Source organism: Canis lupus, chromosome 18 (genome assembly GCF_003254725.2).
Source record: "Canis lupus dingo isolate Sandy chromosome 18, ASM325472v2, whole genome shotgun sequence".
Taxonomy (NCBI): domain Eukaryota; kingdom Metazoa; phylum Chordata; class Mammalia; order Carnivora; family Canidae; genus Canis; species Canis lupus.
Window position 1 is genome coordinate 25,850,789 of NC_064260.1, and position 27,320 is coordinate 25,878,108.

The 27,320-nt window shown below is 41.8% G+C and overlaps 1 protein-coding gene, 1 long non-coding RNA gene and 1 other non-coding gene across 4 annotated transcripts in view; 1 reads left to right on the top strand and 2 right to left on the bottom strand.

The window, feature by feature from the left end:
• Positions 1 to 27,320, bottom strand: part of HSD17B12 (hydroxysteroid 17-beta dehydrogenase 12) — a 154,499-nt gene that overhangs the window by 13,490 nt on the left and 113,689 nt on the right. For both annotated transcript variants that reach the window (XM_035701448.2, XM_025452529.3), the window contains 4 exons: positions 24,263 to 24,327; positions 23,372 to 23,416; positions 7,829 to 7,863; positions 784 to 865 (listed from right to left, as the gene is read on the bottom strand). In XM_035701448.2, coding sequence (XP_035557341.1) covers positions 784 to 865; positions 7,829 to 7,863; positions 23,372 to 23,416; positions 24,263 to 24,327 — 227 coding nt within the window. The remainder of the gene's footprint in view (positions 1 to 783; positions 866 to 7,828; positions 7,864 to 23,371; positions 23,417 to 24,262; positions 24,328 to 27,320) is intronic.
• Positions 862 to 9,794, top strand: LOC125752899 (uncharacterized). Its single transcript, XR_007403480.1, has 3 exons — positions 862 to 1,453; positions 1,768 to 1,830; positions 9,672 to 9,794. It is a non-coding gene; the product is annotated as an uncharacterized LOC125752899 (long non-coding RNA).
• On the bottom strand, positions 12,615 to 12,720 carry LOC112663759 (U6 spliceosomal RNA). Its single transcript, XR_003139355.1, has one exon. It is a non-coding gene; the product is annotated as a U6 spliceosomal RNA (small nuclear RNA).

The following is a 27,320-nucleotide window of genomic DNA, read 5'->3' on the forward strand; positions in this document are numbered from 1 at the left end:
GGCAGAGTTGGAACTTCTGCTGGAGGAAGCTGACTCATTCACAAACCAAATCCCCAGTCATAAGCCTCACGCTCTGGTCAACAGAGCTGGCCTGGGCCAGTGAGCTCTCTGCGGAAAGCACAGTCAGGCATACCCTGTTCCCTTGCACTTTGCTTTGCCTACTTTACACAGACTGTGCTTACAGAACTGAAGGTTTGTGGCAACCTTGCAGCAGGCGAATCTGTCGGCAGCATTTTTCCAACAGCACATGCTCACTTCTTGGCTCTGCGTCATATTTGCCAATTCTCACAATATTTCAAGTTTTTCATTATTATTATATGTGTTATGGTGATCTGTGTTCAGGGATTACCACATGTCGCAAGCTCAGATGACAGCATTTTTTAGCAATAAAGTACTCTTTAATTACAATATATAGACTGCTTTTGTAGACACAATGCTGTTGCGCACGTAATAGACTACAGCAGAGTGCAAACATAACTTTTATATACACTGGAAAACCAAACCACTCATTTGACTCGCTTTATTGTGACACTCGTGCTTCTGTGGGGGTCTGGAACCACACCTGTAATAACTCCGAGGTATGCCTGAATCGGTTTTAAAACCAGTCAACTATTAGAAGAATAAAGCATCTGTGGATCTGGGATGTTGGCGTCCCACCCCTTTCCTTCCCAGTCTGTTTGAAAACAGCCAAGAAGAGAACTTCAAGAAGCTTCTATGCTTATTTCTCAGACTGAATAGTACTCATCATTCTTATTCTGACATGATTCACTAAAAATTGTTCACCTTGGTTGCAGAGTAGATGGCCAACAGTGGGACTGGGGCCATGCCACTGGCAGAGGAGATGTTCAGAATTGCCCCTTTAGACCTAAAAAGGAAAATGCACCAAGTAAACCGAATGAAATCATATATACGATGGTTCGTAAATTACAGATGGAGATACAGAATGATTTTAAACAGAAGAGGAGAGCTGTCTTTCTAACACACATCTCTCCGCGCCTTTCATCAGCACCTGATATCCGTGGTCAGTGAATGAGGCATAACTCAATCAACTAAAAATAGCTCTTGTTTGCCATGAGCTCATTCCTGTGTTAGTAATCCAGGGCATGACCAGATCAGAGCCACAGTCTCCTCAGTCGATCGCTCCTGTAGGAGGTCTCCTCTGGCCGCTTCACCAAGAATCCTCGCTTTTAGAAACACTCTCATAGTCCTTGCGCACCTTTATTTTGGCCTGCCGTCACATACTGCCTTGCTGTCCTGTTTAATCATCACATGTGTTTTTCACATGTTTCGCACGTTTTTCTCCCTCAACAAAACTATAAGTTTCTGTACATCATAGTCTTTGTCTTCAGCTTTTCCTCAAAACTACCCTGCACAGTCCTGAGCACGTAACAGGTGCTTAATAAAGCCACTGGCGCGAGTGAATGGCTAGGTTCTGCCCTCCTGCTTCCTTCAGGTTAGATATTCAGGCGCTAAACAAAGAGCTGACGATAAAATTATGTAACTCTATAGGTGATCAAACCATATTCTTTGCTAAAAGGCGAAGCTCAATTTCTACTATAACTTCTAGTGACTTCTGAAAGCTGAAAGTCAGAGAGTTATAGGAAATACTAATTTTATTAATAAATGAAAATTAACTGGAGGAAAGCAATGCTGTAAAATACCCGTTATTAGCAAGCACATAAGGGCAAAAGGGTTGCCTGAAGTGTGGAGTTAGGGTTTTAGGAATTTTAAACAGAATTAACGGCCAACTCTCCCCTTTCTTCTCAGGCTGGAGGATGGGATGTCCCCTTCAGCTACTGCGAACAACCCTACCTACCTCCCAGCCTCCAGGTGAGGTTCCTTTCCTTTCAACTCAGCTTCCCTTTGTTCTTTTTCTGAATTTACCTCCTCCAAGACCTATTTTTTTCATATTTTTTTAACAAGATCTATATAGGCCTGTTTTATGCAAAATAATAAAAGAAACATGATTAAATGGAATCTAAGTTATTTTAGACATAAATCTGAAAAGAAATAATCCCAAAAGGTCACCCAGTCCATCTGCCAGCCTCTAGGCGAGATGCCACAAACGAAGTCTGGACCCTCAGCTTCCTGTGTTACCGGAAACAAACTGTTGTCTTTGTTTTTATTTTTGAACCCAAGTCCTTATTAGTAACATAAACGTTCCTAGGCAGTGAAATCCACTCACATTTTGGTCATTGAAATCAAATTTAAAATTAAAAAATGTAATATTACGGTTTTAAGGGAAGTTGGAAATATTTAGGGAATGTGTTGATTATATCATTCTGGTATGTTTTGCTTGTATCTCAAGAGACAGAAAAGCCTTTTGTTTTTAAATAGGGGTAAGAGAGTAAGAGTGTCTCTCAGGAGTTAGAACCCAGTCACTCTAAGGTAAAAGCTAGTAATTAGGAATGAATATCTAAGATTTTGATTTTATCTATATTTGTGATAAACTCCTCCGATCAAAATGGACTAAAAGCCATTTCTGTTACTGGAGACTTTTAACAGAGTATTAATTTATGATGTTTAAAATATCTTTATCTTTTTAGGGTGTTGAAAATGTTCTCAAATTAGATTGTGGTGATTGCTACACAGCTTTGTGAACACACTAGAAACCACCAAATTGTACACTTTAAATGGGTGGTTTTTATGGTATGTGACATAGATCTCAATAAACGTGAAAAAGATAAAAATGTATTTATGATATATTATAAGGTGCCACCTGTAAGCTCAGAGTAAATTCCAACCAAGTGAAAGCTAAGAGAGCTATGGGATCTTCTGCAACACAGAATACTTTCTGAGAAGTAACCCCAAATCCTGATAAGTTGCACCCCCTCCTGAGCTCTAACCTCTTCTCATGTAACCGGGAATTGCTATGGCCTCACTCATTTGGAACAGATGAAGAAAAAGCTAGTTTAGAGTAGTTGTAGATGATAATGTTCTTCACTGAAGCTGTATTATATCAGTGCTGGTTTTATTAGCTGGATTATGTGCTCTATTATACTCAGATTGGCAGAGGTGGTTGCATGTGCCCTTGAACAAAAATCTTAATATTTTAAATTTCATTCCTCACAAGTGAAATGCATTTTAAAAGTCTTCCAAAATTAAAGTTTAACATTACCAAATACATTTTAAAAATTAAATCTTGATCTTACTAACACACGCTTTTAAAACTTCACTTACCAAAGCAATGATTTCAATGAAGGAAAATTTATTTAAAGGCAATAAAAACTACCTGTTTTAAAAAATAATAGACTAATGATCAAATATGCCACAATTATGCAGGTATGCCCTTTGAACTGTTTAGTTCCTTTGAGGGAACTAAGATCTTTGTTTCTCAAATACTCTATTCCAAATAAAATTTCTAGGAGGTAGAGTTTGAATTAGCGAATAGTCAGAATTTGAGGGAACGTTATTCAAACACTCTAGAATACATTACACAAACCCGAGACCAATGAAGTCTAAAGCAAGAGCCCACTAGACCTGAGGAAATAAAAGGAGAGCATTTATAATTGTATCATAATGACAGCGGAGAAACACCCCTTCTACGAAAACTCTGTGCTAACAAGAAGCACACGTATTTGTCTAGCAAAAACCTTCCTCCCACACCCACACTAGCACAGAATTCTCTTTCTCTCCAAGGATAATAATATTCAACTTAGTTTTGTCTGAATCATAAACAACACGCTGGTGCAGCTGTCTCCATCCCTGTACCGTGTGCGGTCTCTATTCCTCACGTAGGGATGGGAATGAACACTTGGGACCGCGAGGCACAACGACTCGTCTTTAAAATCAACTACTTTGTCTGGCTCTAATCCTCCATCTAAGCAGAATTAGTGACGTCAAACCAGTTTCCATGGCAGAGGCAGACTCATGACAGCTCTGTTATATCAAGCAGAAGGACAAAATGGGCTTGTGCTTAATTGCACACGAAAACAAACATAAAACCGAACCTTAGTTAATCTCTCATTTTCTGGGGACTTGGGGAGCAATTCTAAGATTGGAAGGTACATTAACAATATTTGCTGAAGTTCCATAATGAAGACTCATGTTGCTCATACTTCAGCACACTTCCCAGCCCGTTATGACAAATACCCAAATAAACAACTCAAGTAATATTTTCTGTGATAGAACATTCTTAATTCATCACACTGCCTACTTGCTAACAGCCACACGATGGTGTCTCAGTGGTACACATTACTGAGGATCTACCAGAACTAAAATACCACAAAAGCAAAGCAGAAAACACCACTGCTGATAAGGAAGCACCTCTCCACAGAAACACACTCTCTGCAATTACTGCCCTTTCACCAGCCAAACGTGAAACTCATCCAACCCTACAAAATTCAGTATCTGGTATTTGTGGCTTCCTATCGCTATGGTCTCCAGTAGAACTCCCTCAGACCTGTGAAAACCCCATCCTAATACTCTCCTTAATTGTCACCTGGATAAAAAAAACTGGCCAGGCCTTTATTTTCCCATAAGTGCCCCCACTATTCCATCAAGCTGTTGCAGGGTCCTCGTCCACAGCTCTATAAAAATACTATTGTCATAGAGGAAATGCTAGGTCTCCTTTGAATAAGTCACTGATTTCCGCCTTCCTCGGTAACCTCGGCACTGCCCTGCGATGGGGGCTGGGCGGGGGTGGGGGCGCTGCCGTGAAGGACTGGAACACAGGGTCAGCTCCAACACGGGAAGCTAACTGTATACGGAGTTTGATGGCAGACAGGGGAGACTGCAGAAAAGACTCCATGATGATCCTTCCTGTGTCCATTTCTTCCTGGAGGGTCATTATTTATTTATTTTTCTTTAAGCTTAAACATAACACTGAAATTGGTACAGACAATTCTCTAACAGACTCTCAAGACTGAGAAACATATCAAAACAGAGTTCTATGTCAGAGAAGAATCCTGGAACACAGGGGTCAGACATATAATTAGAACCAGCAATCCAAATACATTATACAAATCCTGCTTTGCTGAAGAAGTTTGCAAACATTTCCCACATGAAAGAGAACTGCCTGCCCTAAAACACCATAACATGTCATAATTCCACCTTAAGCAATACAGTATGAAAGGGGCTATTTTTAGCTTTTCCATGGTTGTTATGGCAACCACCTCCTGGCTCCAGCTGTACACAATGTTTATAATTCCAGAGAAGTGGAAAGAGCAAGTTTCCTCTATAATGTAATTATGCACTTTCTACTTCTGTGGTAATAATACCTTAGTTTAATTATAGATACTTGTTTAGTGATAGTCAGTTGGCTTTAGGCTATCGTTCTAGAGGGTTTGGAAAATCTTATACATCAGAGGTAGAAATCAGTGAAAGGGGAAAAACAACAACAACAACAAAGGGTCTTTATAAAGGACTCCGTTTTACTCAATGGAAATATGACTCCTATGGAAACCAACCATAGGAAATACGCCATTTAAGGATGGTGTAAAGGGCAGGCTATACTAAAATCACTTGCAGATGATCCTCTCCTCCTGGGCACACGGCTAACAACATTCCTGGACTCCTAGGCAGTTAGTCGTAGCCTGCAACTGAGTTCTGGACAATGGACTGTTGGCAGCAGTGATGTACACCATTTCCAGGCCTGGCCCAAGAAACCTCCCATAAAACCATCCTCATTCTCTCTTCCCTCATCTGCTAGCTGGATGCAGAAAATACAGCAGAAAACTACAAAGCCCAGGGGAAGAAAAGCCCCTACGTGGAAGGAGTCTGAGATCCCTGATTGACGGGGTAGAGCAAAGCCCAACCACTGATCCACACCGGCTGTGTACCAGCAATCAGGGGGAAAAAAAACCCCTAACCTCTAGAGTGTTAAGCCACTGAGATCTTGGGATGGTCTCTTCTAGCACTCAGCCTACCTTAATGAACACAACTAGTAACTCCTTTGAGTGGGCACCGCTGTCCCCTCCTCTCCCAAACCAAAATACTGATTCACAAAGTCCACTTCCCCTTCTTACTAGTTCTTAGCAAGTGCCACAGTCACCCTCATGGTGTCAGGTTCAGGCTACAGCCTGTGATGGCTTCCCACCAGATCATTTCTCAACCTTAGTCTAAATCAACCTGATTTCCTACAGGCAAAGATCCAGTTCATCTTCCATGATAAACTCTGCTCGGTTAGTGCCTGCTGAATGAATGGATCCCCTTCTTTGCATTCTTATCTAATGCTCCAGCTATGACTGCGATCATGGCTGCTAGGTCTCTAGAGATAGGAGTGAGGTTCCTGGCACCCTAGGTCTGTATCATTTACTAATTATGAAGCTTCACAGCACTCCAGTTCTTTGGGACTCCAACTTTCTGTCTATCAAATAAGGGAGGGGCTGGTTTCAATTACTTAAAGTACTAAAATTCTATGACTATTGAAATCCATTATGATCTGCAAGATTACTTCACAACCATCATCTCTTTTGATATGGTTTTCACCAACTTACTTAAAAATTCCTTTTCCAATACTTCTGTGGCTTATAAGTATTTTGTTTTTAATAGATGGATTCACTGTCCTGAATTAACACCAAGACACTGGCAGATATCAAACTGGGTTAAGATGATGGCCAAAATTTCATCCCTTCTGAGTTCTAATCTGTCAGCCCCAATTCTCTGTAATTTACCATTTTGTCTCCTTTGATCAGTTTGTCATTTCCACATTGGACCATCGGGGGCACATTCCCACTGTTGACCAACTCGAAGCAGTGTCAGGGTTTGAAGGGAAATCTTACTAAAGGAATTGAAATATACCAAACTTCATATAAAATGGAATTACAAACAAAGACTGCAAAGAAGCAGTTTCTCAACCAGTCTCTGCAGATGCCAAGCAAAATGGATTCCTAACCTCGCTTCCTCAACTCTGTACAGTGGTGGGAGGCTATCAAAGGTAAATGAGTTCACACACATCACGTCCTTGTATACTTGGCACATAATCGGTATTCAATAAATAGCTGTAAGCCCTGCCTGAAGCTGGTCATAGAGGCTTCTTCACAGAGGTAGGGTCTTTGGGCTTTGCCCTTTCCAAAGCTGTGATTCCTCTGGATCTCTTCCAAACTCAAAACTGTTTTGCAGAGAAGGATGACTGTGAAGCCCTAAATTTAGCAAATGATCAAGCCAGCTCAAGATGTAAGCCCAGATCTTTTCAACAGGTTTCCTTTGAAAGCCTAGACATCATTCAGGCTTTTCCAAGGGAGAGACAGACCTTAATTACAATTTTACACTTCATGCTATTTCAAGAAGAAACTCTACGACACATTTCTCAATGAAAATGAAGATATCTAGCATATCTTAGTGGAACCCAACTCAAACTAGAACACACATGGGGCTCCATGGTGCAGGTTTGTGCTCCAAGGGTGGGTTTGACATCTTATAACCATTGTAGAACATGCCTAAGTTCTTCATATGCCCATTTATCAGTTAAGAACTACCCTCCCCCCCAAGAAGATGGGGTCTTGCTTTGTGAAACTCCACTGATTGTAGTTCTGAGAGCATATAGCTTTAAGAAGGCATTCCCAGGAATACCCCAGGAACTCTGTCCGCCCCCTCAGAATAGCAGGCAATTGAGTTGGTGATGGTGACTCAGGCAGACTTTTTAATCCTGATCTAAAGGAACCACCACAACCCTGGAGAGAGAAATAAAAAGGGAATCCAGTGGAAAAGGCCTCCACCACCAGATGACTCATGCTCCATCGTGTGACTTGCCAGGCACATTACTCTGTTGCTAAGACATGGAGGATAGGTTCATTAGTCACTTTAATGAATTTTGCAAAGAAAGGATTCTCCCTATAAATAATCATGAGCTGTCTCTCTAGTGTTTGTGTGAGAGCTCGTGACTCACCTTTCCACCATGCCGGGCAGCACCAGTCGTGTCATCTGCAAAAGAGAAAACAAAACATTCGTGATGGCTGAGAATGCAAGCAACAGATAAAGAGTGGAGAGAAGCCACCCACTCAAAACAGAAGGGAATCACGAAACCACTCACCACTCTACAGACAGCAGTTTATTTTATATACTCTATATAATTTGGCTGTGTCAAGAGTGCATAAAAAGGAATCAGATGAAATCGCTGGAGATAACACTGGGGATACATTCAGTACACTTGGCTAAAATTGGCCTTGCCTTAAACGTAATACTGGCACAGAGATCTTCAAATAATTAAGGACTTACAGTGAGATCTCCCAAAATGTCCTCCTGGAAAAGGACATACTTTATCAAAACAAATATCTGCAAACCAAGATTACTTAAGATTTCTAATCTTAAACACTCCAATGATCTTTTCCTATCAAAAGAGACTTTAGAAGAATGTCATAAAGTGACAGCTTGGCAAATGTTAAGTGTATCTTCCTCTTGTTGGCCTAGCTAGCTGTGAGTAAAACACACCCTTGAAGAAAGTTAAGGTTATCATGATCTCTCGTAACCAATGACAAAAAAGTGACACCTGCATTCTCAAAGGGCCTCATAATAATTGCTGAGGACATACACTGAATATGAGAGAGAGGCTACTTCTAAACTCTGTGTAAGATATTATTAAGTAAGAAAAGGTAAGACATCCACCAGCTTAGTCAAGGCCACATCATAGTTAAGTACTGAGGTCAGAACATGAATTCCTGATTTGCAGGTACCGTTAATCTTCTAAGAAGCAATGCTGCTTTGTCATAGAAAAGTTGGCATGTATGCCAAACACCGGAATTTTAAGCGTTTTTGTCTTGAATAGTAGTAGTATGTCTTAATGAAAACAGTACTCTGATGAGAAAATAATTTTTTTTTCCTAGAATATTTTGAAGAAAGAAAATGTATTCAGCTTTACCAAGGTAAAATCTGCTATGCAAGTGCTCCCAACCCAGATGTTAAGCTGGGAGCTGCTGCATACACTTTTCCAGGAAAAACAAGTTCAAACTGATACTGCATCATGGAAGACAAACTGACACACTGCCAACTTCGAAACAAAGAAGTGTCTTCAAAGCCTAGGGGAATCATGTCAACAGAAATTTCTGGATTTGACTGAATCTAAGGGCCCAGATTAAAAAAAAAAAAAAAAAAAAGAAGAAGCCATGAGAAAGCATTTGGCCTAAAGCATCCCATGTCTCCCTCCTTCTTATGTACAAGTCTACGTTTTTCATGTTAATAAGCTCATCTTCACAGAATGAGGGGCATGTGCTCTATGACTATATTCTACAGCGTGAGATGTGATCAGAAGTAACACCTGCAACTTCTTGATCATGGCCTTAAAGGAGAGAAAAACACACATCCTCTTCTTTACACATTCCTCCTCCTGATGGCTGGAATGTAGCCGTGGTACAAGGAGCTAAAACAACCCACTTAACCCCCAAGATAAGAGCCGTGTGATAATGGTGGCTGAGCAACGAGATGCAGAGGCAGGATCCCTAATGACTGGGGAACTACCCTGCCAAACCCTGATTACCTACCCAGCTTTTTATCTGAGAGAAAGATACATTTCAATTTTGTTTAAGCCACCGGTAGGTCTCTGTTAGAGCAGCCAAACCACTGCTCTAATAAAAATTGACCGTTTGTGTTGACGAAAACCAAGTAATGTTAGGTTTTTAAGACTTAAAGATGAAATAATCCTCAGAGCAAACCCAACCAGAGATTATGCTGACAACCCAAATGGCCTCACTATTTTATAATTTTTACAACATGATTCTGTTTCTTCTCTTCTTCAGGTTTGCTGACCTGATTCAAGATATGCCCTCAGAGCCTCGAACCAAACTGGATGGAGCCAAGGCAGAGAAAAAGCTGATTTCAGAGTTGATCCTTTCAAATTAAATAACTCTTCGAACTTCTTACATGCTTCCCAAGATGTGCCTTCTTATGGGAGCACACAGTAATTGCTCAACATATAGCTACTGAATGTTCCGACAAGTGTGGTACACAGCAGGCCCCGTTCAAATCCCAGCCCTTCCACTTACTAGCGGTGTGACCTGGGGTTACTTCCTTTTCTGCAGAGTGCATATGGATTCAACAAAGGACACTTACACAACATAGGTTTTTATATTTTGAATCTCAAATGAGGTAATGTATATAATGGACCCAGCACAGAGCTTGTCACAGAGCAAGCCTCTGAAGAGAAATCAACATCCCTTACTGCCACCACATACTCTTCTTTCAGGATGCAGCACCACCAAGTATGCAGGCCTCTTGTACATATGTTGTATCCAACACAGTCCAGAGCCAAAAACAATGATAAAGTTTGAGATCATCAAGTTCAACCCACAACACAAGTTTCTGGACAGTTCCATCATTCCATCAGTACTTAAGAATACCTCAGTTGGGATCTTCTTGGGGTAATGGAATTTTTCTAAAATTGGATTCAGTGATAAATGCACAACTTTGTGAATTTATTTACCCTTTAATTATATACTGAAAGTGGATGAATTTTATTGGTTTATAAATTATTCTTCAGTGAAGTTTTTATTTTTTTATTATTATTTTTTATTTATTTTTTTAAAAGATTTTATTTATTCATTCATGACAGAGAGAGAGAGAGAGAGAGACAGACAGACAGACAGGCAGAGGGAGAAGCAGGCTCCGTGCAGGGAGCCTGACGCAGGACTCGATCCCAGGTCTCCAGGATCACACCCCGGGCTGAAGGCGGCGCTAAACCATTGGGCCACTGGGGCTGCCTCTCAGTGAAGTTTTTAAAAAGATTTTATTCATTTATTTGAGAGAGAAAGAGACCACGAGCAGAGGGGAAGGGAGGGGAAGAGGCAGGTTCCTGCGGAGCAGGGAGCTATGGGGCTCAATCCCAGTTCCCCGGGGTCATGACCTGAGATGAAAGCAGATGTTTCACCAACTGAGCCACACAGTTGTCCCTCAATGAAGTTTTTTTTTTTTTTTTAATTTTTTTTTAATTTTTATTTCTTTATGATAGTCACAGAGAGAGAGAGAGGCAGAGACATAGGCAGAGGGAGAAGCAGGCTCCATACACCGGGAGCCCGACATGGGATTCGATCCCGGGTCTCCAGGATCACGCCCTGGGCCAAAAGCAGGCGCTAAACCACTGCGCCACCCAGGGATCCCCCTCAATGAAGTTTTAAAAAATATCTTAATAATCATATGATTGAGTTAAAGAACTACAATCACAAAATACAGTGGATATTACTTTATCAAACCCAGGAGAAAAAAGAGCTCTCAGGGCTCTCAAAATGTTCTATGTTTATCAACTTATGGCCTGAGCAACCTGAGGTAATAAAGAGACATTCTCTTGTTTAGTCGAGGCCACGTGATATACTTGAACCTGGGCTGGGTGACAGGAGCTCACTACCTAGCTGGAGAACAGACGTACGTAGAAACAAATCATTGCAAGACATAGTATTAGTGGGACAATAGAGGTAAGAACAGAGAGCACTAAACCTTAGGAGAAAAACTAGTTATGTCTCAGGAATCAGGTCTAGAGCTTCACAGATTGCATTTCAGTTAAGTTCTGAAAGAATAAATAGGAATTCATCAGGCAGAAAAAATATTACAGTTGAAGGAATAGAATACAAAGTCAAGCAGCTGCAAGAAACTACAATGTCCGCCATAGAACTGATGGATTTTAAAGAAACTTCTGTTGAATGGAGTTTATAAAGAAATTCACGTGCATCCTGTGATAGATGTCATGCAACCTGCATATCATACTACATCATGGACAGTTTCCCACGCTCACACAAACTGACGTACTTCAGGTATATCAACAGTTGTGAAGCATTGTATCGTAAGCCTCGGTTAGGTGCATTCCTAGCAACACCTGAAAACATTTTTTATTTAGCACATTTCATCAGGGGACCATAATGCTTAGCTAACGTATGAGGTCCCCAAGCACTCCATGGAGAGAAGCGATCATTTGGTCCTCCAAGTCCTGGGATCACCAGAAACAGAATAAGGAGACTGACAATAGACTGTTCTCGCCCCATGGCAGGGATGTGCGCATGCGTGCCTGCTTGTGTGTATGTGTGCATGCACGTGTACACATGTGCACGCATCTATAAGAGGAAATGAGACTTGTTAACTGAAGACTAGCTAAGTGGAGTTCACTGGGGTAGCGATGACTGGCCCCCCGACACAAAAGGAAAGGATGGGATTTGTAGCCAGTGATCACCCTGAAAAGCTACCAGGGAAGTCTACAAAACCTGTCGATAGATTCTTTTATTCTGACCAGGGAACCCAGAACTATATGGCTATGAACAAGTGGTTGTGCAGAATTGTAAAGTTCAATTTAGATTTTTTCCAAGATATAAATTTACATCCCTAAATATATCCAATAAGAAATATTACTTTAGCTGGGATATTGAAGAAATACAAATGCATGCATGGGGAGCTATTTTTTCCTTACACTGTGTGCATGTCATACATTAAATGTTTCCTTTCTGAATGGCAAAAACAATTATCCACAGAGACAAAATAAAACCCTGTAAGATAGAATCTTACTTACAAAACTACATTAATAGGTAAATATTAAATATTTGTGGGATGGTCTTTGATGTACAGACATGTTCAAAACATATCCTTCCCCTCTCAGTTTTAGTAAGATATAACTGATGTAAACTGTATTAGTTTAAGCTCTACAGAATAATGATTTGATATACGTATATACTGCGAAAGGATTACCACAATAAGTTAACATCAAAATTATGGAATGCTGCATGAATTTCTAGGTCATCCTTGTATATGGGCCATGCTATCTCCATATCATTTCAATTTTAGTAAGTATACTGCTGCTGAAGCAAGCACCAAAATGTATTCTTTATACACGTGAATTAAAACTCAAGAAGTTCAGGGGCTCCTGGGTGGCTCAGTCCAGTTGAGTGTCTAACTCTTGGTTTTGGATCCAGTCATATCTCAGGTTCGTGGGATAGAGCCCCACACCCGACTTCACACTCAGCTCAGAGTCTGCTTGTCCCTCTCCCTCTGCTCCTCCCCCTTCTCGCACGTGCATGTGTGCTCTCTCTTAAATAAGTAAATAAATCTTAAAAAACAAAAATAAAACCCCTCAAGTTTAAGTAACTTAACATAAAGATGAAGGAAGAAGCAGTGTTTTTGACACCTAGGTATTAAAGGACCAGAAATACTTGTTGGATGCCCAATGACCAAATAATCCATCAAGTCCTCTCATGAAAAAGTTAATTCTTTTGCATTGTTCATTAGCTTCTCCTTTTGAATTCTGGCTCTAAACTATTTCTCCTTGCCACAAAATGGGATCTTTTTAGATCTGTCAAATAATAATACCGCAAAGCCTAAGAAAAGTTAACTTGAAATCTGCCATGCTTTTATAAATCTGATTAATAACGCTTTCATCTATACTTAAATTCGCTTTTCTTCTTTTAAAGATTTTATTTATTCATTCATGAGATACACACAGAGAGAGGCAGAGACACAGGCAGAAGGAGAAGCAGGCTCCCTGCAGGGAGCCCGATGTGGGACTCGATCCCAGGACCCCGGGGTCATGCCCTGAACTGAAGGGAGACGCTCAACCACTGAGCCACCCAGGGGTCCCTAAATTCTCTTTTCTTCTAATCAGATTATAAGCCATAATAAATTCGACTTCAAGCCTTCTTTGTTTTCATGTGCATATACAAATAATTCTTAAAATTCTATGCATAAGCAGAGAGGCTTCACCATGTTCAACATCAAAATAAATCTCTTTGACATCAAGTTTTACATAGGATATTTTAACTAAGCTATTAGTAGTCTCATTTTACTTTGCATGCATCGATTGGTATCTTGATATCTGGTTATTTATACCATATACCAAGCGTTTCTGTGAAATCTCACTATCTATCTGAACTCCCATTTCACAGCTCACAAGCTGTTTCTGGAGTTAACTCAATATGCTAATTTTAGGCCATCTGCAGGTGATAATTGCTGTACCAGGAAATTTTTTGTTCCTTTTAAGATACTGCTAAAATAAAGTTACCATAACTTGTAAGTTCAGTGGTTAAGAATATTAGAAAAGTAGCAGTAAACATGATCTCTAGACTTGTTTTCTTCTGTGTTGAAGTCGTTTCCAAAAGTGTAGAGCTGACAATTTAAATTTAATTCTTTCCTAAAAAGTTATAAAAGTTGCTGCAGTAGTACCTCTCCAACAATGAGAGCTTCAAATCTTTGCAGAAAAAAAAAGGATTTAAAGATTTCATATATATATATATATATTTTAGTGACAGTTTCATCAATCTTTTCCACAAAAAAAGTCCCAGAAGCCTAAAATCAAAGGGAGAAAGGTCAATATATATCATATTGCATCTAGATATTGTGTTACTTTGTATGCAAGTTGGCCATAGAGTATACAAATATACAAAGATAAATGAAAGTCTTTAGCAATGACAGCTCAATTTAGAAGTCTTTCTGGGGAATACCACATATTCAATCTCAAGAGTGAAATATTTACTGGTATTTATTACCCCAGCTATATATATTCTGGCTAGGAAATAAATAAGAGGCTGATTTAACTCATAAAAAAAATCAAATCAGGATTATTAGATCATTTAGCTGAGATACCAGACTTAAAAATGCATCGGCTGGCTTAAAAAAAAAATCTCTGAAAATGCTATATTAACATGTAACCATCTTAGTATTCTTAAACTTTTCTCACATTTTCGGCAATCACTTGTATGGTTTTTGTAATTAGAAAAGCCCCTACAAATAATGTTATTTCTGAAAGAAATTAACATGAATAATTTTTTTTTTTCTCTTTCACTTCTCTGGTATCAGTAATCAAGAGCTCATGGAAAGGAACTTTATTTTACACTCAAAAGCCCTAAACTTGTAATACAAACAAATTATACAAATTACGCAAATTGTTTTACAAGCAAGTGATTTATTTTAGAAGCAAATTATTTTTGTATCGTGTAACCTCTGGGATTTGGTCAGTTTCTGTAGAGAACAGGACAAAGAAAACACTAGTGTATTATGCTCAAAAAGACAACCAAAAACCCAAACGGGAAGATTAAAATTCAAGACAACTTAGTAAAATAAGAAAACAAATATTGTCACCCACATTGTTATTATATAGAAATAGAATTTAAAGCGTAACAACTTAACCTTAGAATCTCGGCAAAGCCCCAAGATCCAGGCTGTTCATATAAATAATTGGGTCATCACAAATCACCACGTTGTCCACATCTGCCCTGCCTTTTATCCCAGAGAAACCTGCGTGGGGTAAACAGGATCTGAATTCAAGCGACTGAAATACGAACTCATACAAACTAGAAGGAAGTAGATACAAATGCCTTAAACAAGTTTTCAATTGGAATCATTAACAGTAATTTAGAGAATCATAGTCTGATAGTGAAAAGCATTACATAAAGTGACAATGATGTTACACCATGCCTGTTTGGGAGGAATTAAAGGGTGACTCATTGGAAGTCATGCTGGAATGGCACAGCACACATTTCCTTTAGCAACTGTGTAATTTGAGCTCCCTGGCACTGAGAATACAACTTTATTAGAAATTCTTAGAATGTCACCTGTATGGCTAATGGAATATTTAATGCAGAGGGGATTTGGGGGGTAGGCGGTAGTCAAAAGCTTAATTAGGTAAAAAAAAAAGCTTGAGTGTTTTGAGGTCTCCAGGTATTCTTTCATTTTCCTCTTTAATCATGTTTTAAGTCTATGGAAGTTAACAGCCCTCCTTACCATGGCCTGCCCCTTACCACATATTAATTAACCTGAAATTCAACCCCACACCATAAAAAAAAACAAAGTTTTTCCTATCATAATAAATTCTATTTTGATAAATGTTAAAATAATTGAACTAAAGAAAAATAAAAAAACCTTCCAGAACCAAGACGGCTGCACGCCAACGGATAATAATGAATTTAAAGGCATAACCTATAAACTCTAAACAAAAATTAAAAAAACACATAAACCCCCATACACTGCTTTTCCAAGTTTAGCGCATTATGATATGCTACGTTTCCATTACTTAAATTTTCCCCAAATAAGCTGACTTCTCAAAAAGTGACAGATTTTAGGAGGAGAAAATAATTTCTAAAGTTCTCAAAGAGATTTTCACATTTTCCCCCACATAGAAGGCACCTCTCCTATAAACTAGCTTTGCTTTGAGCTGGGAAGAACCTTAGAACCAATCTACAACTACTCACTCGTTTTTCACAGATGAAAGCTATGCAAAGAGTGGTTGTCATGCGGTTTGGCAAACCCATCATTTTGTAGTTATGCCTGAAGCAGCCCTGTTACTGAGGCTCTAAGGGCTAAATGTACCCAATTATTTGGGAATTTTTAGGAGCATAATGGTAGTGACTTTCAAAATGGATTAAAAGACTCTGGAGACTAACTTGGAACGTCTTCATCTAAAAAGCCCCAGGTGGGGGTCAGGGCTGAAGGTCATTCTCTCCCTTCCTACAATTGATTAATTTCCCAATGTTGTTAACATAAATTCTTGGGGCAGGGTGGAGGAAGGCGTTCTTAGCACAATCCCTAAATTAAATCCAATTAGACAGATGAACAGAGATCCTTCTCGTGGATTTCCAAATTAATAGAGGGCTCCCTCTACTGGTACTGCATCACATGCCAAAGGCAAATCCAGGTTAAGAAGGAAGCCAGGGCTTCTGTGCTTTTCCCCCATCCGCAGGTTTCTAACCTACGCTGTGGGCCGAGCGGAGCCTTATGCACTTCTGGCTGAGCACGATGGAGGACTACCTAGCAGTAATAACAGGGAAAAAATAGCTTCTCAAAAGCACGCAAAGCACTCCGAGTGCTTTGATTTTAGATAATCATAGGGATGGAAGAGCCTGATTTGGTTAAAACCGTGCTAATCCTTCAACTCCATCAGGCAGGTATTCCGTGGGAGGAGGACCGGGCACCTGGCGGTACCTGCCCGGGGGGAGCCGACTGCAAGGCCTGACGGCCGGGCGGGTGTCACGAGGGAGCCCGGCAGCCGGCGCAGGCCCAGGCCCAGCGGGGCCAGGGGCCTGGAGGGGCAGGCCTCGCCCCCGACGACCTGCCCCCACCTGCCCCGCGCTCACGTCGGGCGGCAGGTCAGGTCCGCGCGTCCCCTCAGACTTCCCCGGGGAAGCCGGACGCGAGGTGGGAGTGTCCAGATCCCGAGACCACGACCCGAGCCGCCGGGGTCCGCGCGGGGCACACGCACCCGGGCCGGGCTCGCGACCCCCGCCTGGAACCGGGAGGGCACCCGCCTGCGGGTCCCACGCTCCCGCCGCTCACGTCAGTGTAGATGCCGACCGTGGGTGGAAGCTCGGCCTTACACAGTACGTGGGCCCCTTATCCCAAAGACAGAGGGTTTTCCGTTTTCTGACTCATTCATTTACTCGGAAGCATTCGTGCTGGACCTGCCTGGCGGGAGGCCCGGGCTGGGGGCGGCAGAGAACACAGAGAAAGTGGGTCCGGCCCTCGGGCTCCCCGCGCCGCCGAAGCTGGGCGAAGGGGACACCCGCGAGCGTGGAGGCTCCCGCGGCCCCGTGGCCAGAGCTCCGGGCCCCCACTTTGCCTGAATATCTGATGAAGGAAAAACTAAATCGGGATCCCCTGTGGGAGACTCCTCCCCGACCAGTGAACCCAACAGAGCTCGGGGGCCCTCGCCGCAAGGGTAGGCTGCGCTTACCCGCCCCCGCCTGCGCCCGGCTCCGGGTGGTACTGCAGGGGCCCAGGTGGCCTCTCTGCTGTCAGGTCGGCGGCCTGGGACTCTCCTGAGGGGGTCAGGCCCACGCAGGCCCACTACCCGCGGCCACCTTCTTCGGCAGGGCCTCCGCAGCCCCAGGTCAGGGCCACCAGAGGGACCGGCTGTCCCACCCTCAGGCAGGAACTGCAGGGAGTTCAGCTAATACTGTTCCGGTAGGGTCGCCTCAAGATACCCTAAAACTGTCACTAAAGTCCCTCTGAGGCCTGGGACCACGACTCCCCCCCAGCAATCAACGCAGTACCAGTTTCCCTTGCCAACTCTGGGGCTTCTGAGATGGAAAGCCCCCCAGGCTAAAACCACAGCATTTTGGAAGAGTCGGGGTCGCTACCTGGAGGCTTAGTGACCTCCAAACGCCCCCAATTCTGCTCCGAGTGACGCTGCTCTTGAGAAGGAAGACTTACCTCGGATTTTAGTCACAAAGCATCTGAAATCACATTAAAAAAACCCCCCAACACCCTGGCCAGTAGGGCCTCTCTCCCAGAGGAAGGGTGCCCCCCCTGCTATGCGGGTCAGCCTCGGAGCTTCCACACCCCCGCTCTTCCCGCCTGCACTTCCCCACGCGGCAGAGGCCGAGAGCAAGACCGCAAGGCTCTCAGCAAGGCCTCCAGAGAAACTCCCCAGCTGACTTCCACTCGCAGCTGTACCTCCCGTTAAGCAGGTCTCCCACAGCGGCCGGGAGGGCCAAGCTGGGTGCCAGGGTCACGTGGCAGGGCTCCAAGGTCAGAACTATTCTGGTTAACAGTACCCGACTTCCCGGGACCACTCACCAGCCTGCACCGGGGATGACCCACAATTTCTCTGGCCAGGATATCTCGTTTTTATTAGTCCTCTGTTGGCACGTAGAACAGAAGCGACCTTTTAGAGTCCTCTGCACCCGGACCAAACCCTAATCCTGGCCCAAGGGACCAGGTCATTCAGTATTCGCGAAGCGGCCCAGGACCTACAACAAGCTGCGGGGGCTTCCCCAGCAAACAGCTCCAAACTAAGGGCACAAACCCGTGACGGCCAGGGCACGGTGACTTCTCAGCCGGCCGTTCCCTACTACGTGGTTTGGCGAGGACATAAAACTTGGAGCAGCCCGAAGATGAGAAGACGCTGTTCTCTTTCTTGTACAAACCTTTTTCAGTATACGTGTTACGACATTAGGCGGCAGACACCCCTGCCCCAGATCCCCTGATGTCCAGCCACCATAAAATCTTCTAAGATTCTAGAGCCAGACCAATTTTCATCTTCTTTTAAGTTACCCTGGGGCTCCCAACAAAAGTTACATTTCTATGGAAAATGCAGCCCTGGCCCTGGGAACGTAACACAGTCAACTAAAGCACAACAGGGACAATACACCCTAGGGCAAATCACAGCAGCACCAAAGGACATAAACCTGGGAGCCTCACACAGAAAACCTCATCAAGGTGAAGGCCCTTTGTTCAGGACAAAGAAAATAAACACCCACACCACGGAACACACAGGCCATGTCACTCTGCCACCAGACCCGCCTCTTTAAAGGTCCATGGGATCATACCTTCCTTCTGCTCTTAGGCTTCCCAGGGCTCTCCATCCTCCTGCGCCCGGCACCCAAGCTCCCGCACAGTCGCATCCTCAGTCCCCCCCACCCCCCGGCCGCTGGTTGGTCATCCAACGCACGACCCTCGCCTCCCGCTGCTCGAGTCAAACATTCTCCCCCTGAACGAGTACTCGCTAGTCAACTGTGCCACCGAGATGCCAACCCCTCAGATCCTGTTTACGGCACAAAGACCACTTGGCTGTCCTCCAGATGCATCAGGTTCCATGACGAATAAAGCAAGAGTTTTGGACTGTTTTTCCACTAAAAGTGCCCATCACAAAGGCACAGGAAAATTCATGTTTACATGAAGGAGAAATTAAAGGATGATTAGTTAGCGTAATGTACAAGTGGTTTAAATAGCAAACTCCCTTACTGCTTTGTAAATGGGACTTAATTTGCAAAAATCAGGCTTATACACACACGTGTTCAGACTATCTATCCAGTTCATCTGGCGGTGACACTTCCCAGTAATAGGATTCACGGTGGGGTATGACAGGACGTGTTTAATAAGTCAGCATGCCCCGCCCCCCCAACTCATTTCGTGGGAACAAATACATATGCCAACGTGAAAAGAGAAAGTGGAAGAGGAAGATTGAAGAAGTGGGAGAAGCATTTTGTAATCTGTCCAGATCTTAGGACTGGTGCCTCGTTATTACCTCATTGTTGTTTTAAAGAACCTGAGCGGTATGATACCGTGGCGCTGGACTTGAACGGCTCCATCCACAATGCCTCCCAGAACTACTCATCTTCAAGCAGGGACATGAGGAGCTACCACCATCACACCCTGCTCTTGCTCAGATGCGGCGTGGCCATGGAGCACAGCAGGCAGATGGGTTCGCACAGGTCAAGGTCAAGACCCCAGCCTTTTATCATTAGTGTTCTATAGACTGCCAGCCAAAAACACATCTTTTGGGAGTCGGAGGTGGCCAGGGTTTTATATTACAAAGGTACACAAACATTTAAGTACACTGATAAAAGCAGGACGTTGTAGGAGAAAATACTAACGTATCTAGAGTAAAGACTTTGCACGCATCTGACAGGAGTTACAATGATCAGAATTAACACCGCTGTAAAATCGAGTTTAAACACTTAAACATATTTTTCATCATTAACTCATTAAAATATATTAAGAAATACATGTACATAGTTTTAACACTCATTATTTTTAGGCATTTGGCCAGATGTTCCAGAAAAGATAATCAAAACAATAGAACACATCAGTCATTTCAAAAGGCAAAACCACAAATCATAGACCTGAATGTTAATTTTGAACAAAACACTTTGCTTGCTAAAAAATAAACTCACGGTTGCATATATTTACTACAAATCTGAAGTAACATTTAGTGACATTCTTTAGGGGCCTTACGATGATTTGCGTACTCTTCTAAGAGATTTGCACATATGACCTTGTTCAATTCCCAAAATGACTCTATGAGGTAAAGAGATTAACACCCTTAATTTACAGATGAAAAACTGAAGCACAGAGGGCAGGTAATTTGTTCAAGGTCATACAACTAGTAAATTGTAGAGTTATTTAATTATCTCTCGAAACCTCACACAGTTTATTGAAGAATGTTAACATTTATACAGGTGTGCCAAGGGAAATACCTTCCAAACTTACAGACGGCACCCGGGTGGCTCAGCTGGTCAAGAGACTGTCTTAGGCTCAGGTCATGATCGAGTCCTGGGCTCTGTGCTCAGGGGGAGTCTGCTTCTCCCTCTCCTCGGCCCCTCCCCGCTGCTCACGCTCTCTCTCTCTTGCACGCACGCACACAAGCACTCTTTCTCAAATAAATAAAAAAAAAAACCTTAAAGAAAAAAAAGCCTATACAGATCTATTCATATCGACCATGTTTTAAAAGCATCCATTTTGTGTGTGTTGGATCTTGCTCCAAATCTACTCAAAGATCCACTTGTTAGTAGTTTATCTTACTTAAACCGAATCTTATGTAAGAAAAAACGCTGGTTAAAAACAACAGTGGAAAAGACATAGTAATTATTTCTTTTATAAAACTGTCATATTACAATATAAATCGGATGAAGTGCCTTTAAGTAGCGAGCTACCAAATGTTACATGGTATGCATACAGCAACGGTGAAGCTTTCGTTTTGGTAGCTGGTTTATGTGAACCCACATATTGCTAAAATTGTATAAGATCACATAAAAACTGAATTACCGGGCAGCTTGGGTGGCTCAGTGGTTTAGCGCCTGCCTTCGGCCTGGGGAGTGATCCTGGAGACCGGGATCAAGTCCCACGTCAGGCTCCCTGCATGGAGCCTGCTTCTCCCTCTGCCTCTCTCTCTCTAATAAATAAATAAAATCTTAAAAAAAAACAAAACAAACCGGAATTACCTAAGCACTTGAAAAGCAACATATATATTATATTACCCAAGGAAATGGGCATAGCCATACATGAAAAGTTGGACAAGGCATGAGATTTTAGGGTCCTTGCACTTGAAATCAAAGCAGGTAACAGATACGATTTCTCAGGACATGAAGACATAAAGAGAATTTTTCTTTGAACATTCCCAATAGTGAAAAAGATCAAGTCTGTGCCATAAAGTGAAAATTAGTAATTAAGTTCTCATTTGTATTTATATTTATCTGGTTAATTCTGATAGTTTTGAAGTATTTTTTTATTTCCTTAAATCGAGTATGTAAGAAAATGGATTTGGCTTTTGTCAGTACAATGGCTCCCCCTCTTTCTTTTTTTTTTTTTTTTGTTTTAAGATTTTATTTATTTATTCATGAGAGATACAAAGACAGGGGCAGAGACACAGGCAGAGGGAGAAGCAGGTTCCTTACCAGGAGGCCGATGTGGGACTCAATCCTGAGACCCTGGGGTCACGCCCTGAGCTGAAGGTAGCCACTCAACCACTGGGCCACCCAGGGGCCCCATAATAGCTCCTCCTTATCTTCCCAAGGTTTCAAGTTACCCACAGTCAACCCAGGTCAACTGCGGTCTGGAAGCAGATGATCCTCCTCTGACCTACACCGTCAGAAGGTCAGTAGCAGCCTAACACCAGGTCACAGCGCCTACGTCCTTCCTCTCACTTCATCTCATCGCATAGGCATTTTACCATCTCACATCATCACAAGAACGGTGCGTACAGTACCATCAGATATTTTGAGAGAGAGACCACATTCATATAAATTTTATTACAGTATATTGTTATAGTCATTCCATTTTACTATTATTGTTAATCTCTTACTGAGTCTTATTTATAAATTAAAGTGTATCATGGGTATGTCCATACTGGAAAGTATGTATGTATAGGGTCTGGGAGTAGCTGCGGTCTCAGGCATCCATTGGAAGTCTCAGAACATATGCCCTGGGGACAAGGGGGACTGCTGTATGTTCAAATGTGAAGCATTGCCTATGGAGCTTCTGCCTCAGGCACTACTCTCTGCTAGGCGAGGATGTATAATCAAGGTACAGTACCTTACTTTTAGTGACTGCTAACACACAAAGTGTGCTCAGAGGCTCATATTTGCTACCTATTCTTCCTGTTAGCACATGATTAGCTGTGGTGTCTTTGGGTAGCACATACAAATAGCATGCCCACCAACTAGAAACCATGTGTGCCTAATAACAGTCACTCTTGCATTACAGCCCCACACTACCCCAACATTTAACTCATCCATTTACATGGTCACAGGGGATACAAAATGGAAATAATTTATCAGTGAAGAACTGTGTGTAGATGAAAACTCTATAACAATCAATCCTTGGTCTAAGCTAGTTTGTGAGGTCCCAGGGCCTACTACACTGTTTGCATATGTTTGGTGTATAAAATACATTTTATGTATTTATTCATGAGACACAGAGAGAGAGGCAGAGACACAGGGAGAGGGAGAAACAGGCTCCCCGTAGGGAGCCCGATGTGGGGACTTGATCCCAGGATCCCAGAGTCACGCCGAGCCGAAGGCAGACGCTCAACCACTAAGCCTCCCAGGTATCTCTGTCCGGTTGTTAAAAAGCAAAATTATACATTTTTTGGATCTTCAGCTCTTTCTACTTCCTGAAGACATAAGGAAACAGACGGCCTTCATCTGGAATACATACTTACGTGGAAAACAGGAGTTTGAAGAGAACAAAGTGATCATGTGATTTTTAAATAGAACGAACCAAAAAAGGATGACATATTTATAAAGAAGCTGCTTACCTTACAAACAGAAAGAACATTAATATTAATCAGTTTCTTGATGGTCTGCAAAAGAAAATATTGATAATTTTATATACATGTGATCATGGAAGGAACCATATTAGATATTTATGTAAGTGATCTAGCAAACCACAGAGTATTTCCCCACATAGAGACAAATACTGGAAAATGATAGGAGTCAGGGTAGAGAGGCAGATTTTATTTTACTCTCAGTGTTATAGTACTTTTCTACCAAAAGCAGCAATTCATGCTAATATGCAAAGTTTAAGGTAGATGTATTAAGGAAATTCTGGAAGCAAAAGACACTAAATCTAAAATAAATATGCTATTTTCTTTCTGCTAATATCAAAAGGAGAAATTATTGAATCTGAGATCCTCAACAATTTTTTAAAATTCACATATTTCTTCAATGACATGCTTTTCTAATTTTCATTAAAGAATGATGCATGCTGCAAGAATACACCTTTCATTTTGGTAGGTTTACCTGAATCAACCATATTGCTTTAATATTAACATATTTATGATTTCTAAATTGATGTTTAGAATCCTGATACTTAAAACAGAGCTATTTTGATATAATAAAAATAGAAATAAAAATAATACAATGAGTTCTTATTGAACCTGGCACTATACTAATGAGGTTACATTTTCTCATTCAATCCTTCTAACATCCCTATGAAGTTGCCTATTTTATGGAGGTGGGAATGGACACTAAGTGTGGTTGGGATCATCTCCAGTAACTCAGGGATGAGTCAGATGAGCCCAAGAGCCAGAGTGTGAACCTCGGGCAGGCGGACTCCAGTGTTCACACTGTGAACCAGTATACCATACTGCCTCGCCAATATTCACATGCATTCTTTTTGTTACCATACTATGCAAAGAAAGACTTACATTGTCCAAGTCAGGAACATCCAAAAAGTATTCGGGATACTCATATGACATTCCCACGTTGTTCACTGAAATAAGACAAGATCGTTAGCTGGCTGACGTATACTCTATTACACAGATTTCTTGAAATAATGACATTAATAATATCAAGACTAAAATGACACATACAATAACTAAATACTGTTGACGGCTGGTGTGATTTTTCCCACACTCTTGCATCCAAAAATCTATCAGTGTAAGTATATAGTTCAACCATCTTCTCCGTCATTAAACCCTTCCTGTACCTACCATCCAACCCTTGACGAAGGGACTTTTTATTCGCTTCCATTTCCCTGGTCCCCTGGAGTGGGTGTACTCTGCCTCTGCAATAGCTACTTGTACATATCGTCTATCTCCTCTCTAGACTTACATTTTCATAATGTGGGAGAAAGCAAAGAGCACTGACTGCAGTGTGGGGGACTGGAAACCAGAGCTCTACTAGAAGGGGAAAGCATGTGACTTGGGATAAGTCACATATGAGATGCATCTTGGTTTCTTCATCTCTAATGTGAGGGTTTGTTTAATCATTCAACAAATATGTGCCATACACCTGTGTTTGTTTGCCATTCACATGCACTAGGAACTAGAAACACCATGAAGGAAAAGGCGGTTTCTGGCATCACGGAACGTATTGTATTGCAGCAAGAGAAAGGCACTGAACAAAAAGAAACAATTATTTCATTATAAAGGACAGTGCCATGGGAGCCTATTCCTGTGGTCTGACCTTGTCCAGGAAGTGAGAGAAGGCTTCCTTGTGGAGGCCAAGAGAGTGGGCCAGGCTACATGTCTCCAGTGAACCATCCATCCTGACCACATCATGAGCCCTCAAGGATCACGTTCTGGTCCTCCTGTACCTTCTCTCCTCAGTCACCTCACCTAAGGTCGGAACTACAACACAATTGAGAAGCCAAGAAAAAAATTTATATACAACTAGATATAGGATTAACACTCAGATATGATTTTCCCTAGCTTTGGAAAGACAAACCCCAAATAAGGAACATTTGCAGGAATCAAAAAAATACATAAAATATCTTGGAATTTATTTTAACTAGTGTTGAACTGGATAATCTTCTCTATCTACATTTACTCACTATAACAATCCTATTAGGTAGTTCCTATTATAATCTCCCTTCTACATAGTAGGAAACCAAAGTTCACAGCAGTTAAATAACTTGCCAGAGGTCACAGAGCAAAGTAAGGCTGGGACTCTGACTCTGGACATGTGACTTCGGAGGCTCGGCTCTTTGCCACCACCATTAAAGCCACCATATGCCTTCATCCAGTATTCAGTTTGGGGGGTAAAATCAGTAATAACTGAATAATAAACAGAAATCCGGTAGCAATTTTTAGTAAAACTAAAGAATTAGAAAAGAAAGGTTTCAGTAGCAAAAAAAGATGATGAAATGATCAGACTGCTAAAACTTAGAAGGAATTGTGCCAAATAAACTTGACAGTAGTAACAGTTACTTTTTCAATAGACTATCAAAATTAGTAGTTTGAAATAAATCAATAAGGGTTATATTTAGCAGTAAGCCAGTCACTTGAGGCCGTGAGTCTCAAGATGTTACTCGCACAATTTGGTCATGACGGATTGAACAACATCACTGAAACTTATCTGAAAATTTGAAAACAAAGGACAGTGGCAAAGCAAACTGTACTTAATTATGATTCATGCCCCTTTGAACAGGGACTATATCTAAACCTAATTGATAACTGCAGGCCCAAACCCATTTTTAATTTATTCAACAGGTTCTCTGCCCAAGAGAGGCTCAAGGAATGGAGTCTATAAAAGACCTTTCAACAATTGAGACTAAACTAGTTAAACGTGAGGCAGTATGTTCCCTTGCCTTTGCCTCACCCACCAACAGAATTATGAAGGACTAACTCACAGCCTGACCAAGAGAAAGAACAACAACTAACGCATCTGCTAAAATGCTACAAATAAACAAAATCTTTGTTACAAAGCCACTTTAAAATAACAGAATCCTCAAAGAAAGGTTTTGCCAAATTGTAATGTTCTTCCGGATCGAAGAAAATTTCCAACACATATAGCCAACCCCATCTGCATTCCCTCTCCTGGGTCTAGAAAATTTTCTGCCTTCAGATTTCTTTCTAGCCAATGGAAATATTAGTGCTCTATTTCAAAATGCCAAAGAAAACTGAAGAGTATAATTATAAATCTTTTAAAATCTGGATTTGGGCTGGGGGTTTTTTGTTTGTTTTTTAAATCTGGGAACTCTAGAGACAACACACTTGACTTTGTAATCTTAACATGTACTCCAAGTACAAAGTTGGGCTAAGGAAGCCCACAAAAAACTAAGCAAAGCAGGGAAATGCCACTCTGATGAAGATGGCACTAACAGTAGACAATCTTCAGATCTGTTTCTTTCTTTTTTAAAAAATTTTATTTATTTATTCATGACAGACACGGAGAGAAACAGAGACACAGGCAGAGGGAGAAGCAGGCTCCCCGAGGGGAGCTCGATTCGGGACTCGATCTGGGGACCCCGGGGTCACACCCCAGGCCAAAGGCAGAAGCTTAACCACTGAGCCACCAGGAGCCCCTTCAGATCCGTTTCTAACCAAGCAAAGGAGAGCTGTCAAAACTACCTACTTGCGGGGGCAGCCCCGGTGGCTCGGCGGCTTAGCACCACCTTCAGCCCAGGGCCTGATCCTGGAGACCCGGGATCGAGTCCCACATTGGGCTCTCTGCATGGGGCCTGCTTCTTCCTCTGCCTGTGTCTCTGCGTGTCTCTCGCCTCTCTCTCTGTCTTTCATGAATAAATAAATAAAACCCTTTAAAAAATTAAAAAAAAAAACTACCTACTTGCGCAGTGAAATGAGGACATCTATTTAACATAGTTCTAAAGGAAAACAGGTTCAACACTGAGAACTTCAGCTCAAAGAAATGAAGAGAATCACATAGAAGGGCCATGTTGTTATAACAAAACAACACACAGAATTTTAAAAAAATGTTAAAGCTAGAATAGATCTTTCAAAGCATGAAGCCCAGTTTGAAGAG